The 17,279-nt window shown below is 47.9% G+C and overlaps 2 protein-coding genes and 1 non-coding gene across 4 annotated transcripts in view; 2 read left to right on the top strand and 1 right to left on the bottom strand.

Annotated features, from left to right (window-relative positions):
* Positions 1–12,826, top strand: part of LOC135912529 (uncharacterized) — a 66,841-nt gene extending 54,015 nt beyond the window's left edge. The window contains exons 11-14 of the mRNA XM_070533973.1: positions 94–168; positions 7,758–7,835; positions 12,473–12,616; positions 12,698–12,826. Of these exons, the coding sequence (XP_070390074.1) occupies positions 94–168; positions 7,758–7,835; positions 12,473–12,601 (282 nt within the window). The 3' untranslated portion in view covers positions 12,602–12,616; positions 12,698–12,826. The remainder of the gene's footprint in view (positions 1–93; positions 169–7,757; positions 7,836–12,472; positions 12,617–12,697) is intronic.
* Positions 1–17,279, bottom strand: part of LOC135912540 (uncharacterized) — a 328,642-nt gene that overhangs the window by 49,854 nt on the left and 261,509 nt on the right. The window lies entirely within an intron of this gene.
* Positions 2,455–2,651, top strand: LOC135912576 (U2 spliceosomal RNA). Its single transcript, XR_010567719.1, has one exon. It is a non-coding gene; the product is annotated as a U2 spliceosomal RNA (small nuclear RNA).

Raw genomic sequence — 17,279 nt, 5'->3', positions numbered from 1 at the left:
AGCTTTAATAATGTTGTAATAATGGTATCTGGGTTAGTGCCGGTATATTATCAACTGCGTCATAGTTAGGGATCTTTTACACATTTCTTTCAGTTAAAGACGGCCGGTAGGTGGTGGCCGAGAGTCACCGAAGTCGGCCAATGCGTTGATCAACCTGCCTCGATAAAGGTGAGTAAACGAGTGGCCTGCGAACATGTTTCGACTGACCGAGCGGGTTACAACCGACTCACTGGCCTGCCATCATGTGCGTCGGAGAGACAGGCGCAGTGGATTCCTGTTTAAATTCATGCTTACGAAAAATTCAGCGCAAGGACAAGAGACAAAGGAAGGAAATGGACGGCCCGAGCGCTGCGTTTCGTTTCTTTTTCCCTTGTCCTTGCCCTGAATTTTTCGCAACCATGAATCCAATATTCCAACTGGTCCAATCGGCAGTCTTGATCATGTTCAAATGATGGATAAGATTTACTTAGTGCGGACACTTCAGAACATTCAGCTGTAACAAGGATCCGCTTTTTGGCTTGAAAATCCAATAATACAACGCTATCGATAGCACATGTTGTGGCCGACAGGGAATACACTGTCCCACAATGACGCTATAGGCCTAGTGCACCGGTACAGGGAGGCTTCCGACGATGATAATGATTTTAATTGGTATTCCCTTTAAATTGGAGCGACGCGAAGGAGTTGCCTAGCCTGCTTGATCTAATGAGGATTTACTGCATCTTTCGCAGTCTAGTCTTTGGTCTATCTCTCCTTGATCTTTGCTTGCTTTAATGGGACCTCAGTCTCTATACCGTGTAGTTACGTATGCCTGTCTACCGTATGTAAAGACAATCGCTTGCAACTGCCTAGCTCACTCTGGTCAAAGACCATAACCAACCATTGTGGAATGCCGACCTCATAAGCTGTCGCAGATGAGGGCGACGAAGGCCCACCTGGAGTTCTTAAAGACAACAGACCTGCACAAGCGCCTGTAGCCTGAATTGATATTCATTGTGCTGTATACATTGATGCGCTGGGACTCAACTCAACTCTGAACTCCCTGTATCTCTCTTTCTCTGCTTTCTTGCGTTCTCTACCTTCATTCGTATGATCGCGGCCTTATGTTTAAAACATTGGGCTGCTTTGCTGGAAAACGCAGGTTCGATTCCACCACTGTTCGCGCATTTAGTTATAGCATTGTAGGTGTATTTAACCTCGACTGGAGGCACTTAACAGAAAACTAGAGGTAAGCATCGCGGGGACGTCACAGTGTGCAAGAAATCGCAAGAGATACAAGGTGTAGTAAAGCGTCCTTTATTTAAAGCGGATATAGCTCTGTGGAAGCGTTCAGCCATTCGCGTACATTGTAGACCATTATCTATTGTTTGCACACTATTTTTTGTGCACTAGGCCATTCGTACCGCGCAAACGTTAATGATTCGTGTGTATTAGTTAACAGGTGCAAGCTGCCAGTGGTTGGTCCGGCGACGCCATAATATTATCTTGCTTCGCATAAATAGTCTAGTGAATGATTCCCATACAGAACACGATTGTGCGAGCTGGTGACCGGTACGCTGATGATCACGTTCGTAACTATAGCAAACCAATAAGCAATGCATAGTATTTTTACCATCACATGTCTCAAAAATGTACGACATGCATCCGTACCGTAAAGCTTCGCGGCTGCTCGAAAACAATTGATTTTTTGTTTGCTCACTATTCGTGATTATTGTAGTTGAAAACGTTATTTGAAATCACTTAAGACATATGAGGATAGCTCGTCTTCTTGGAATTCTGGCCGCATCCACTTGTCTTCGTGTTATTACAAGAGATTATCACGTGCGATAACCATTTTAGTTTACCGGCAGCATGGCCAAGTAATGAAGGAAATTCAGTGCCATTCTACTCTATGAAGGTGGATGACAAGCGAAGCTGTGCATGTGGACCCATTAACGGCGAACTGTCCATTGCCGCGCTTCAAACGCCGCATGCAGATAAATTGAAGTCGAGGCACGACTAGTCGCTCCTCCACGATGTTGAGCCTCGGAAGTTGATGAGGCACTGGGGGTTATGCATGCGCATGTATTTTTGCGAAACGCGGCACGACACCCTTTACTAACGAATTCCGGCACGTAGAAAAGACGCGCATGTCACGGCACTCCGAGGGCACACAGTGCTTCACCGAAGCCAAGGCGATCGTGCGTTGGTCGAAGTCCCACGGTGGAGTAACGATTGTGAGTTTCCTCGAAAAGCCCAAGCGATCGCACACAACACAGGCCACACAAAATTCGTTCCCCAGAAACTCCCTATGAAATGTGGCCGTTGCTCCCGTGAAACGTTCGAAGTTCGTGGGATTGGAGCCACATGGACGGTTCGCATTTCCTTCCACCTCGCAGTCCTGGTGGGCAGCATGCCTAAGGGAACGCTACCACGGGAGGGCGGGAGGAAAGGAAATGAAATACGCAAGCGCTTAGAACGCCGAGAGGCTGGCCGATGCGGGTCAAAGTGTGGTGTCTGTTCTTATCAGCTTAATATATGATACGGGTTGTATTTGGATCTAAGATATTAAACTTATTTTTGATAGTTACCGGAGTGCTTGAAGCCTGCTTCACCTCCGCCACGGGTCAGCCATGTATTACACCGACTTTGGGAGAAATTGTCGATCTACATGGCTCTATCTACGCATGCATTTTTTTTTCCAGAACCTAGCCAATACAGCTTCAAATTAAAAACAGCCTGCTCGAAGTGCTAGCAAATCACGCAATCAACAAGATAGCTTCTTTTATCGCAAAGCTGTTACTGAAACTTTTTAGATGCAGGGTTGACCGCGTCCAGAAACACTGCACTAATTATATTTATGATTACCTATCGGAGATACGAGATAGACGGAGACAACAAGTGGTGATCACATAATGACACGAAAAAGGGAAGAGGAACAAGGACGAATGCACTGTTACTGCTAGTTTGATGTAGTTATAACCTTGCCAGCGGGGCTGTAATCGGCGCGCACTTGGAACCCGATTCTTTGGCGACGTTTTCTTAAAATCTACCGTTATAATTCATACATGTGCCAATGTGTTGTAAAGCTCTTACATGTTTGACAGGAAGATAACGCAAATCTAATCGCAAACTGCCTGTGGGTTGCGAATGCCCAACGAGCCGAAAACAAGTTAATTGCGAAGGCATGGACTACTCGGGCCCGTACCCTATACATAATAGCCTATTGATTTCTAAATTGAATGACGAAAAAAGACGAACTAGATTTGTGCTTCACAATTAATTTAAATGCTGAAAACTCGCTGCAAATGAAAATATTTTCGGTTAACACGATCAAAAACGGATATGTTTCTTTTGCTTTGCTCTCCAGCCCCAGACTCTCCGCCGGCACACGAGCATATCAATGAGGACTCGTACAACTGCAGGATATCGGACTACGTGACTGTCATACCTGCCAGTGTACGTGCGACGACGAAGTGGTTTTTTCGATGGCTTGCGGCGCTGCTGGAAGCTAGATCAACTTTTATACTTTGCTCGATCTCATCAGTACATTACTTGTCTTAAGTCATATATCTTGAAAGAGGGAGCTCTGACTTTTCGTTTCCCGTGGCTTATTAGGCAAAAAAAATGGCCAATTTAGCTTGATAAGGCGAAACATTGGCAGTGATAGTAAGGATTAGCGTTGCGTTAGGACATGTCGCGCGGTGTTCCAACAAGACGCGAGTGCGACACGTTGGTGCGACGTAGCACGCAAAGTTGCACGCAACGTAGCACGCAAGGCAACTGCTGCTGTGCAGAAGGAACAGCGCCCTGCCAGCTACGAGGGTTCTCAGGATGCTGACGTAACGAGGAACGCTGCCAGGTGGCGTTGCATGCCCCGCACCTCAACGGTGCACGAGACTAGACCGACGGTAAGGCGTCGTCGTTAGTCAGCGCCCAGTAAAATATTATATATTATTATATAAACGTTTTGCTGTCCACTTTCCTGAGACCAGTGCGTACAAAGAGCAGCTTGGCAGGAACGCTGCATAGTGTGCCTGTAGTGCGCGTGCGCGCAAAGCTCATGCCAGCAGCGGAAGACAGAATGCTGTCCCCGGTTCTGATGCGGAGCCGATTGAGTGGCGCGTTAACGGCGCGTCTAATTTGGCTTCATCGTCTCCGTACAATTGCTATCGCAATAAACGCGCGCCAAAAGCTGTATGCAAATGAAAAAATGGCTGTGGCTTAGGTGAGGTTAAGCCCAGGATGCGAAGCATAGTAGCCTTTATTTTAGTTGTTGAACCACTGTTTAGCTTGGTGAACTGCTGTTGCTTGGCTATATTTGGTTCGGCTAGACGAAGAAACAACTCATGCGTTACTCTGCTGCGCCTTGGACGCCCCGCATTGGACGCGGTGAGCGTCGAGCAACGCAGCGTTCGGCGCGGCAACGAAATGTGCGCCTGAGCAAGTGACGCATGCCTGAGCCTTAGAAACAGCTCGTTTCTAAGGCAACACCGCATTCACTAGAGGCGCTTTTGTACCGCTTTGAAGCATCGTACTCGTGGCTCAGTGGTAGCGTCTCCGTCTCACACTCCGGAGACCCTGGTTCGATTCCCACCCAGCCCATCTTGCAAGAGTTGAGCCAAAGCCACTTCTCCTCTGTCGTGACGTCACGGTGTCACGTGGTATTCAAGGCGACACCGCCGCGCCTGAGGAGCTGGGTTGAGCTCTCGTAATATGCTTCGCATAAAAAAAAGATAATCCTACGACGTAGCCCAGAATTAAAAAAAAGAATGAAAGAAGAGAAAAGAAAGGCGACCAACCCTTCCCCTATCGGAAAATGGGGGTAAGCGAAGCTCGTCCTGCGCGCACCTGACTTCCGTCACGGTTAAGTAACCCACAGGCAACGGTGCCAGATTGCTTCAGCCTCGCGGCCCCTGAGCTGGGGACATTCTCGTTGCTGTCAGATTACCCGGGCTCGCGCGGCTGTAACGGCTGTAACGGCTCCAAGGGCGAGCCCTTTCACAGGCGAGTTCTCGCCACCGCTCGTCGAAGGCTGCCCGTTCCTCGGGGGAACCTGCAACGCGTGGCCGTCCCATCCGTTTTAAAAGACTGAATTTAGCGGAAAGGAAGCCGGCGCAGCGCGCGCTACACCTTGTCCTGTCCTTTCTCTCTCCGGAGGAAACGAAACTGCTCTGATTGGTTGTGTGCGTGCCGCGAGTGTACGCCTATGCAGCTCGAATCCTTGCTAATGACTCACGCTATGGCGCCGGCGCAGCTGTCAACTTATCAAACCTTACTTTCCCACAGTTGCTCTGCTCTGAGAGCAACTGCTTTTTTTTTTGCGTGACCAGGACAACGCCACTTGTGAGCCAATGCAAGCTTAGCTTGACAAAGGGCAGTTTCGCTCGAAGGGCGAAAAATATTGAGCGCGACTGCAAGGTTTAGCGTTTCGCTGATGCTCCTCAGACCATGTTCTATAAGAGTACGCGGGGACGACAATTTGGCGAGACTCCGCAAACGAGGCACCGTCGATGCCAGAACCGCACAGCGTCGCCGACAGCGCGCACGCACCTGGAGTGTTCATATAATTGCAATCACAATAAAATTCAAGCGCCACTGCGTAAAATCCTGTCTCGCACTACAAACACATACCTTGGTGAACACGGAAAGCTAGTGCCTGCTGTGTCATCCCTGTAGTTTCCTCAGTGTTTCCATGTATTTGAAATTTCACGTTCAAGAACCGCTGAAGTTACGCGATCGTGAACACTCAAAGCGTCCACGGTTCCAGATGAATAAATGTAAGAAACGTGGTTACAGCGCTCAGGAAGACGAATGCGCAAGCACAAACACGCGATGAAGCTGTAATACATGCACGTGGTGGGTTATTTGGATGACACGACATGTACTCTCGAATTTCGATACGAGTGCACCTTTCATGGATGCAATCACTCGCGCCGTAAGCTAGCTGCTCTATATGACACGTCTTGTGCACTGCGTGCTGATGTCATCGTCTTTCTTGGAGCTGTAACCACATTTCCTATTGCCAATAGCCAGCTATCCCAGTTTTTAACAATGGCAAATACAGGAAGTATACCCGCACATAGGACGTTGTAGCCTCACTGCCAAAATAAAATTTTGATAACCAGATCACAGTGCTTTTAGTCTCGCTAGTGATTTCGCGCCATCCTCTTGTCGAAGCCAATAGAGGTTTGGCTCAAACATATGCGCTGTAAGAGCATGTTTTTACATATTAAAATCATGAGAGCCCAAAGCTCTCGTGGCCTGCAGGACCTCGAATAAAGTTGATTTCCTTCCTTCCTACATGTGAAAACTGCTTCAACATCTGAAACGATGAGCTAAGACAACCGATGTTAAGTATCAGCGAGCTTCCTCATAGAAAAAAAAAAGATCATGTCCAGAAGCAGTGGCAACTAATGATACAACGCTCATCGGTGTTCGACAAACGAGAAAATATTGAATCGTACCTGGAATGACTTGTGCGCTACGAAGCAATGTTCTCGAGTCCTGTACGAATAAATTAGTAAACGAAGACAAGGAGCGTGTGACGTAGCTTGGCCTTGACAATGAGTGTTAAGAAACGTTGCGAGCTGTAGGACAGGAAACAGTAGCGATCAAATTAAATTAGGTTCAGGAATTTTGCGTACAAAAACTACCATCTCATATATGTGGCACGCAGTGCTGTGGGGTTCCGCATTAATTTTGACCCTATGGGTTTCATCCGCATGCACCGTTAATCTAAGTGCACGAACGTTCTTGCATTCCACCCCCATCGGTATGAGGCCACCGCGGCCGAGACTGAACCCGCAATCTCGAAACCAGGAGCGCAACGGCAAGGTCATTGGGCTACCACAGCGCGTATAAAAAAATCCGAGTACACCTAAGCACTTCCGATTCAGTAGGGAAAGCGAAACCATTATTGTCCAATTGAACGCCGCCTAGCGGTCCTTTGAGTTTTGTGCTGCCAGCAAAGTACCGTAGCGGTGCGTGGTGCCCGAACCAGCAAGCAGCCGCAGCGTGCGCTGCCAGCGCCACATGCCACCAACCTCCTGCGCGACGAAAGACCGAGGAACCAGCAGCGGCCACTAAGGCCGGCAGGCGCGCAGCAGCTAAGCCCAGTGGGGAAGGGGGAGGGGGAGATAAAGCTACGGACCGAGCGCCAGCTTCCAAGAGTGAGAGCGAGGGTGACGTCGCGTCGGGGCTGCCCTCTCCCCTCACGCAACATCTGGCGAGCTAGTGTCCTTTCATCCGCTCTGCCCCGTCGCGACATGCTCGTGACGCGGCATCGCAGCCAATAGGAACTTAAGTGCCATTTAGCTGCTCCACATGACAGACGCAGGCTTTATCCATCAGTGGGCTTTTTCAAGCATTCGCATCAACAGCGGTCAAAGTCGTTGAGCACTACAGTATTCAGATGAAGATGTGCTTTATTCCTATGAGAATCTAATGCTCGTGCGCCAGCAGACAGTTTTTATCTACCGTTAATGCACCATCTTTTTAATTCATACGGCTGTTAGACCACTAAACAGAAGCGATCAAATTAGTCCTCGGCATGGACGTTGCAGAAAACTCGCGTCTTCCATCTTTTTAAAGCTGACATGAAAATCGGCAACATAACAAAAAAAAATGGACACGTGGGAGGGAAGTTGAGTGAGAGCTATTGCTTTCGATTGCTCTTAACACCACTAACATGGGACATGTGTTGCACGAGTGAAGATTTCTTTGTCACAGGTGTATATCCAGTGTCATGTATGAGAGAGTTTGCAAAATTATTGCAGCTCATCGTGGTGGCTCCCTGCCAAGTTGAATGCGGCTACAGTGTGTTCGAACATCGCCTCGACGGTGTTAAATGCTTGGTAAGTAAAATATGGCCACCAGTGAAGCGGCTAAATGCTCGAGCGTTCACCTGATATGCGGGAGCTACTGGGACCAAATCTCAGTGCTATACCTTGAAACCACAGGCTTTTCTAATAGGTAGAGATGTGCCCCAGCCCGGCGCTCGTTTGTTTCTAAGGATCCTCACCTCGAAATGCGGCCCTGCAGAGGTTCGGAAAGGATTTCTGCCGGTTCTGTTCGGATCATCTGCCCATCAGCTGAATGTATTTCCGAAGCGTGGTGCTCCCGCATTCACCGAGCATTGGGCCGGAAGCCCACTTGTACGTATTTTACCGGTATAAGCACCCGGCGGTAACGTTCGTCTGCCTCACCCAGTGGCAGATGCTCGACTATTTCACCACTGCTGCGGTGGGAATATAAGAAGCGCCCAGAGACATTCGCGAATTTATATAACGGCCCCCTTTCGGGACGGAAACCCCTACAGATAGCCGGGTGCCAGGCCGGTGGGCATCTCTACCAATTAAGAAAGAGACGGTGGCTTTCAGGAGGCACTGGGAATCGATCCGGGTACCTCCGGCACAGGAGCCGGGTGCTCTACTAGTTCACCACCGCTGCTGCCATATAGTGTATCACACAGTACGTAGGACTGCTGATATTAAAAAAAAATTATTCTGGAGTTTTACGTGCCAAAGCTACGATCTCATTAGGAGGCACGCCACAGTGGGGCACTCCGGATTAATTTTGACCTCCTGGGGTTCTTTAACGTGCACCCCATCTACAGTAGACGGGCGTTTCCGCATTTCGCCCACATCGAAATGCGGCCGCCGCGGCGGGGATTCGATCCCGCGACCTCGAGCTTATCACCGCCACGCCAAGTCACTAAACAAACACTGTGGCTCTTGATATACAGAGTGTTGCACTGATTACGGGAGTGGAATTATTCATTCGCTGTAAAGGAACAGCTCAAGGCAAGCAAAATGAACACGAAAGGTTGATCCTTGGTGCCGTGGTTGCGTGTTTGTATTTATGCTCGGACTGGTCCTCAATGCAAAGGGCAGCAACGCGCAAACGATCGCGCGCCTGAGTGCGAAGACGGAGAACATGCTCCGACTTGTTTCGCGAGTGACGAGCAGGAGGGGGGGCATCAGCGAAGCCAACCTCATAAGGATCTACCACGCCTTCCTTATGAGCCATATCAACTACGTGGCTTCTGCGCTAAACTGGTCACGTTCGGAGGAGAACAAGATCGACGCACTCATGAGGAAGAGTATCAAACGAGTCCTCGGCATCCCCATGACGACCAGCACGGAGAAGTTGATGCAACTCGGGGTCCACAACACCCTGAGCGAAGTCGTCGAAGCGCAGAAAACGGCACAGATCGTTCGCCTCTCTACCACCAAGGCCGGCCGCCGAATACTCGAGATGGCGGGTCTGGCAGCCATGGCCGAGGAGTCGTGCGCCGTCCCGCTTTGCCAGAGTGAAAGGGAAACCTTTCGAGTCTCCCCCTTCCCGAGGAATGTTCATCCACAACACAACGAGGCCCGGCGCGCAGCCAGAGCCCGAGCACTCATCAAGACTGCCCTGCAAACCCCAGAGCGCTCGTCCTTTGTCGACGCGGCGCGGTATCCCGGATCAAACTCGTACGTGGCCACGGTGGTTGACCCCCAGGGCAAGATCCTGAATGCGGCGTCTATAGAACGTTCGACGGCGTCCGTCGCAGAGCAAGTCGCAGTGGCGCTGGCTCTGTGCGAACCCGGGCGCACGCATATCTTCACGGACTCCAGGTCGGCGGCGATGGCCTTTCTCGCCGGCTCTGTCTCGGCCGAGGCTGCGGCGGTGCTGAGGACCCGCAAGACAGGCACGGCCCGTCATGTCATCACTTGGTTCCCGGCTCACATGGGCCGGAACGTCTCCCCCGGCTCGATCAACCCTAATGAGCTGGCCCACGACCAGGCGCGAGGTCTCATCAACCGCGCCAGTCCGAGGGGCCCGGCTTCTCAGGGGATCGACCGAACCACGGACCCGCTGCTTACTTTCCACGAGATCACTACTCATTACCAGCTGGGACGCAGACAGTATCCGGCTCCTCACCCGAAGCTGGGCAGACCCCAGGCCTCGGTGCTGAGAATGCTGCAGACGGGCTCCTTTCCGTCTCGCTCGAGGCTGAGCCACTACACTCCAGGTGTGGATCCCCGCTGCCCAGACTGCGGCGAGGAACGGTCGACCTTGAACCACATGCTGTGGCAATGTTCTGTTTTGCGCCACTCGCCTTTAAACCGGCAAGAAGACTGGGATGAAGCCGTCAAGAGCAACGAACTTCAAGTCCAGCTTCGGGCTGTCCAAAGGGCCTGCGACAGGGCTGAAGATCACGGTCTTCCGCCCCCGGCGCAGGTGCGGCCCGCGACTACGACACGGTAGTTCCTTAGGACCAATTAAAGTTTCTTGTCTGTCTGTCTGTCTGTATTTATGCATTGCTTCGTAATATCGGCGTTCAATTCCTTGTTCGTGCAAGACTTCCTCATGGCATGTCTCTGCCTTTAGTCATTCTGGATCTGTACAGCTTTTGTGCAAGATGTTCGAAGTGCACGCATGAGTCTACATATAAGTGACATTGCAAAGAAATCGCGCCAGTTTCTAGTTTCCGGCAGGCGTTGGTGCTGCTCACCCGCATAGATACTGCGCCGCTTATGTATGTATGTATGTATGTATGTATGTATGTATGTATGTATGTATGTATGTATGTATGTATGTATGTATGTATGTATGTATGTATGTATGTATGTATGTATGTATGTATGTATGTATGTATGTATGTATGTATGTATGTATGTATGTATGTATGTATGTATGTATGTATGTATGTATGTATGTATGTATGTATGTATGTATGTATGTATGTATGTATGTATGTATGTATGTATGTATGTATGTATGTATGTATGTATGTATGTATGTATGTATGTATGTATGTATGTATGTATGTATGTATGTATGTATGTATGTATGTATGTATGTATGTATGTATGTATGTATGTATGTATGTATGTATGTATGTATGTAACTTCCCGAAGGTGGGGAAGTTCACGTCGTCGCATTACGCGTGCCATACTGTACCGATTGAGCTACCGCGGTGCCGCTTACCCATCTACTCTTTTGGGCATTTATGTTTTACTACTTTTACTACAAGAAGTAACCCTGGGAGTGTTAGCCAGCGCCATCACTCGTAAACCTTGGTGGTGGATGTGGAACATCGGTTATGCCGCAGGCATCACGAGTACGCGATCTTTTTTTGGTTGAAGGCGACAGGTCAATAAGCCCACACGTGCTAGCTGAAGGCATGAATGTTGCCGGATTCGAGACCCTCCTTATGTAATAAAAATTAAATAATGGGGCTTTACATGCCAAAACCAATTATGAGGCACGATGTAGTGGGGGACACTGGAAATTTCGACCACCTGGGGTTCCTTAACGTGCGCTTAAATCTAAGTACACAGGTGTTTTCGCATTAACCCCCCGTCGAAATACGGCCGCCGTGGCGGGGATACGATCCCGTGACCGCGTGCGTAGCAGCCCAACACCATAGCCCCTAAGCAACCACGGCGGGTCTCGTTATGTAACAAACGAGAAGAGAGGGAGGTAACCCAGGGGCCCGATTTTTAATAATCATACCCTAAGAAGCCAACAAACAATGACACCAAGTAAAGCATGGGGGAAATTACCTGTACTTACTAATCGAATTAAACAAATGACAAACTTCATTGGTGCTAGGGTTCGTATCCTTTCTCTTCACTGCCCTGCTGATTTTTGTTTGGTCATGGCAAATGCTTGACACGGTTTATATCCTACCGTTCCCGCGTGTTTAGAGTGGCATTTTCCTCGTGCTGTGTTTTCTCGCTGCTCCTTTCGTTCGCAGACACAACCAAAGGTGGAGACCAACGTGGTGACAATAGGAGACGTCCCCAATAAAGCAGACAACGCAGAGCCTCGTACCAAAAGGCTACACACTCCCACGAATCAGGCGAAGAAACGAGCGACCATGTAACTATGGCGAACGCAGAGGGACGCACTATAGACCCGCTAATCGGAAAGCAGCAAAGCTTTTGCGCGTATGCTTCTAGATTGTCAGAATTGATCATGAAAGAGCAATGGGAGGAATGGGAGGAATTCAACTCCAGGCTGTCCAGAGGGCCCACGACATTGCGGCGGGACTTCGCCTCCCGGCCCCATCGTGGGCGGAGCCACCGACTTGATCTTCGGGATCCTTCGGCTTCCCTAGATATCAGTTTCTCAGGACTCAAATAAAGTTCTTGTCATGTCATGTCATGACGAGAAATGGCGACTCGTGCTTGACACTCAAAACACTTCGCTTTTATCAAAGTGCGTTTCGTTGTCGCCGGTGAACGGAAGCATAAGATGAGTTAGGTTTATAGTTAGACTGATGAGCTTGCCATACATACAGGAGAAATGAAGCGTGCGCTTAAAGCAGCTTCGTCACTTCGCTGCCTTGTTAGACGCTGTAGTACGACTTTGATTTTCGAGACGTTTTCTTGATTTAGGAGAAAGTTATTTGGAGAGAGCGAGAAATCGAAATCTATTGCAGGAAACGCAGGCGAGTAGTCCAAATCTATTTTCTTTCTTTTTTCTTCTTCTTTTGCAGCTGGAGTACAGTCGTATGCCGACGAAAAGAAACTCGCGGGCAGGACTCGGCATGTACAAAGTCGGCGTTTGCAAGGGTGGCTACTGCACTCTCGGGAAGCACCCGCAGAACATCACAACCGATGACTGAGTGATCCACAATTTGGTTCATGCAAAAAAAAGCTAAATAATAACAGACCACAGCTATGAACTTAATCAAAAGCATTTTTTTTTCATTTACCTCTAGGGGCAGTGCAAGAGGAACGGTTGATTAACTGAAGCCAAGCCACCAAGCAAAAGTGCCGACGTCAGTGGCAATAAACGTTTTTTTAACCAAACACAGAACGAAAGTATCTGAGCTCCAATCACTACTTGAAACAGGCTGCTTTGTCTTAAATAATTTTCGACATCTAATACGCGCTTCAGCGTTTGTGAAGAGCCAGAGCCAGTGAGGAAGCACGAAGAACAAAGGTATGCGGGTTAACCAGACGAGCGTCCAGTTTGTTACCCTACACAGAGTGCATGGCAAACGGGGAATAGAAAGAGGAAAACAGGGAGAGAGTGAGCACTTCGTGTTCTACGGTATAGATGCACACGTAGACTCTAAAACGGTCACTGGGCTAGTTCGAGGGTCACTGTGCTTCTCTCTCTAATAAACTTCGAGCAGGCATGACCACAGACCGTTCTCTCCTGGGAGCATAACCACATCCGTCACTGGCGAAGTTATATGTAGAGAGCGATCTTTAATCTGTGCTGCCGAATGAACTCAACCGTTATGTGAAGCTGCACCTAATTACTAAATACGCTGACAATAATGGTGTACAAATTCCCCTTTCTACACAAATGTATCGCATATTATCTAGAAACAATTTTTCCTGTTTAACTCCGAAGCCTTTAAAGGGGGATTGTACCAACGATCGGCATACAGTAGAACTGATAGTTGGGCAAGTTGGTACAAATTCATAGTGAAATATTTAGCGCGCACAATCGACAAGGACACAGTGAAGGAGGACACACGAGCGCTCGTGTGTCCCCCTTCACTGTGTCCCAAGAGTTGTAGAGAAATCGTACTGACTGCACAGTACTCGTGGCTGTTTGTACTTACAGTGAGTATTTTATCATCACGAAGTATTAATTAATTAATTGTTTTTAATTAGTGGACTTTTTCATTATTGCTTGAATTGCAAACATAGAAACTACCAAGTTCCAGGGCCCGTTGTAGCATGTTACGCTAACATGCTACAACTTGTAACATGAGAAGGCGAAAGCCTGCTGCACCCTTGGCGATGCATCAAGTTGTGTGGTTGGGGGGATCAGACTTCTTGTAAGACGGAAAGAGCTGCAGTGTGGAGTAAATGCGTGGCAAGCCGTTGTCTGCGAGTTTCGGCCTCCTCTCTACTAGTGCCGTCTCTCATCGTCGCGTTGCTGCTTTCGCAGTTCGGCTTATGCTCGTTTTGGACGTTTAGCTGCTGCTTCACGCGCTATATAGCGGTGTCAGACCCGCGCCAACGACGTTTCTCTTCGACCGAACGTTGCATCCTCTCAGCAGGGGGAAAGCCGCACTAGCGGTCGAACGCCTTGCTGCCGCCTCTTCGCACGTCGCACATCGTTTCTCGCTTGGCGAGCATCCTTGGCCGTAGCGTACTTCCGAGGAGGTATGCAATGCTTTATAGATGGTACAGATGCTTGTTTTGAACTTGTTCGTTATTGAAACGTATGCCGTTCTGCGTGTTGTACGGCGGATTTAAATGATTGTATGCACTGTTCGCTTCACTTTGTTGAGCGCTTGTAGCCTCTGCCTTGAATGTGTATGAGTCATTGCACTTCTTTTTTTGCTTAGTCGCGGGTATATGAGCCATTGTATCTTGCTTGCTTACGGGGTATGAGCCATTGCTGCTGATGATATTTTTTGCACCACTCGACTAGACGCCGCGTTTTTTAGGCATGCGTCATTGCAAGGAGCCACATAAGGTGCCTTAAGGAACCCCCACCTACAGGTTTTGCGGTGCACAATAACAGATGCCATTAACGATGGGAGAGGAGATACCCAAACAAAGAGCGCATCTGTCCGGCTTGTATCTTGCGTCTGTCTTGTGCCGTCGTCTGCGGTGGTGGCCAGGTTGAACACAGACGATGTTGCGAGCACAGGGTGGTTAATCCAGAAAGGTTTGTACCATCGTAGGAGGTGAAAGAGGTGCAACCAAAGAAGGCACTTTCACTTCCTTCACTCTATGCGGTGTTTATGCTTTGGTGGTCCATGTTTTTCAAGCACTTACTGCTTGAAGCCGCTGTGGAAGGCAGACCACAATTGGGGATGCCTGCGTACCGTTATGAGGCATTCCTAGGCGCATCCCATGTCTAGTAGTAGACCATTACGGGACACTAGTGCTCGGAATAGGGGGCATCACTCGACCCGAGAGCAACTACTTCTGACAGATGCATATTCATTTATTATGTACTTCCTTAATTATTTATTGAAGTTCAATCCGAGAGCTTCGCAAAACAGAGTGCGCTTCTACATATATACTGTGTTTTCAGCGAACAAGTTGAAAGATTTAAAAAAATTGCCTGTAGCAGAGAACGCAACTCTAGTCCATGAACTGGTCTATTCTAACATACGGACAATACTCACACATGAAATTGAAATACATAATCGACTAAGCAAAGAAAATTCACTACTTGAGTTGCTAACTAATTGCCTTATGGTACATACTGCAATTTACAATTTCCAGCGGGTGAGACTGCAAGGCATATCCACTCGAAAAAAGATTGTCTGGATGACACCATTTACGAGATATGCGCCATGAAACTTGCGGTAAAAATTCACAGCCATTGCACTTGCCTTCTTAACAAAACGACATTTTATGCCCTGAAGCACAAAAGTAACTGGAATGCCAATGCATTTCTCCGCAAAGTACTAGAAATAATATCTCGAAACTGGCGTCATCCTGCGAATTTGTTTGAAGTGGATCCGCACTACGAATTCCTACGCTAAAAATTTTGCAACATCTACCATAAGGTAATTAGTTAAAACTTAATTAATAAAGTTCTGTTAATTAGTCGATTTTGCATTTCATTCTTTGTGCAAGTAAAGTCCGCCTTTTCGAGTATACCAGCTTGTGGACTACAATTCTGCTATCTGTCACAGGCAATGTTTAAATATTTTTGAAACTGTTCGCTGTGACACCCGGTATCATAAGAAACACAAAGAGCAACGTATTCGGTTGCATAGATTATGAATATTCTTCCACAGCAAACTTGAAATGAGAAGCGTCAGTTATGGGGGCTATGGAACAGAGCAGGTGGTTCAAGTCATTAGATTCATCGAGAATGAGTGAAGGGAAAAGAAGCAACTTTGCGCGACAAGATAGAAAATGCACTTGACATCAGTCATCACGGCAACTCGATATATACGAGGAGGCTCTGGAAGAAATTCGTGCTTTTAGTTGAATTTCAGCTTCATGTTTATCGGTTTCAAATATGGTACAGGGTATTGTAGGAAATATAGTACAAAAAGGTCTTTAAGTGATCGAATCCCTGCAATGGGATTTCTTGTTATTACGACTGCTATAAACATAACTGGAATAGCACAAGTACACAGTGGCCAAGTGCAATATATCACGAGGAGCGCGAAAATAAACAGACACATATTTGGGACATGAAAAGGTGTGAGGGAAAACAAAATGTGGAAACGGACTAGCGCTCAACAGTTTATCGTATAAATTACGAGATAATTATTTGTAGTCATCGTTCAAATTTCGTTAAGCATGTAGCACTGTTAATATGAAGTGTGAAGCAGTTTTAAAATTTTAGGGGTGACAAAGGGATTGTTTCCTTCCCGTTTTAGTGCGAACCCGTGGAATGAGATTGATTTTATTGGCACAAATAGCCAAAACGATGGGATACAGAATTACGGGCGGTAAGCCATAGTCACGCGTTAACGAAATTCTGTGTTGTGGTAAATTTTGTGGGAAATAACTGCGACCGTTGTTCTACTAGGGAGAAAAGATGCCGCACGCGAAAGTCCGAATGCCAAGCGTGCCCCAAAGCGATGAAAAGCGTGACGTCGCGGAGCGCTTACGAATGCGACAGTCGGCCAACATGCAGACCACGAGGAAAAAAAAAACAGAGAATAGTACGAGCTGAATGCAGGTTACTTGATGCCCGGATTTGGGCAGCGCGCAAGACTAGCCTTGCGCTGGCGGCCGCGATATCGACACCTTACTAAAAAAAAAAAATTCTTAGTTTAGATGATTACGGTTCACACAAGATGGGGCGTTCTTGGTCTTCATTTTATTTTACTCCGAAACCTAGCGCTGCAACTCATTTACGTGTTAAAAGGCACGACACCACGCGTTGCATTAGAGATGTCGAAAATTGCGAGAATAGCTGAGCAATCAGTAAAGAAAACAAGCAAAAGCGCTGTAAAAAATAGGAAAGAGAATATCCTCGGTTAGTTCACATTCGTTCTTCCAGCGGCAAATTTATAAAATTCTGCCGCCGCTTTTTTAGCAGCCGAGCCTTGGAAACTATACGCGCGTTGAAAGCGAAGGAGCGAACAATACGTGATACATTTCACGAGAAAAAGCGGCTGGCAGTCGCACTCAAGGTAAAATTTACCTTTGGGCTTTGTGGAAAGCAAGAACAAGGTGCAGAGCAGGTCGGCACAGCATGACGAAGCCAACGGTCATGGGGTTTATTTAGTCCGGCAGGTTGTTACTGCGTCAGCGGAGTGCTTCACTGGAGGCGGATTTTTTTTTTCACTCGTAGTATGGCAATACCCTCCCCAAAAATATAAACGTTTGACGACACAAGCTTAAGGGTGAGTC

Source organism: Dermacentor albipictus, chromosome 2, assembly GCF_038994185.2.
Source record: "Dermacentor albipictus isolate Rhodes 1998 colony chromosome 2, USDA_Dalb.pri_finalv2, whole genome shotgun sequence".
In the NCBI taxonomy this organism is placed as follows: Eukaryota; Metazoa; Arthropoda; class Arachnida; order Ixodida; family Ixodidae; genus Dermacentor; species Dermacentor albipictus.
The sequence above is the reverse complement of the archived record's forward strand: the minus strand, read 5'-3'. Positions and strand labels throughout refer to the sequence as shown.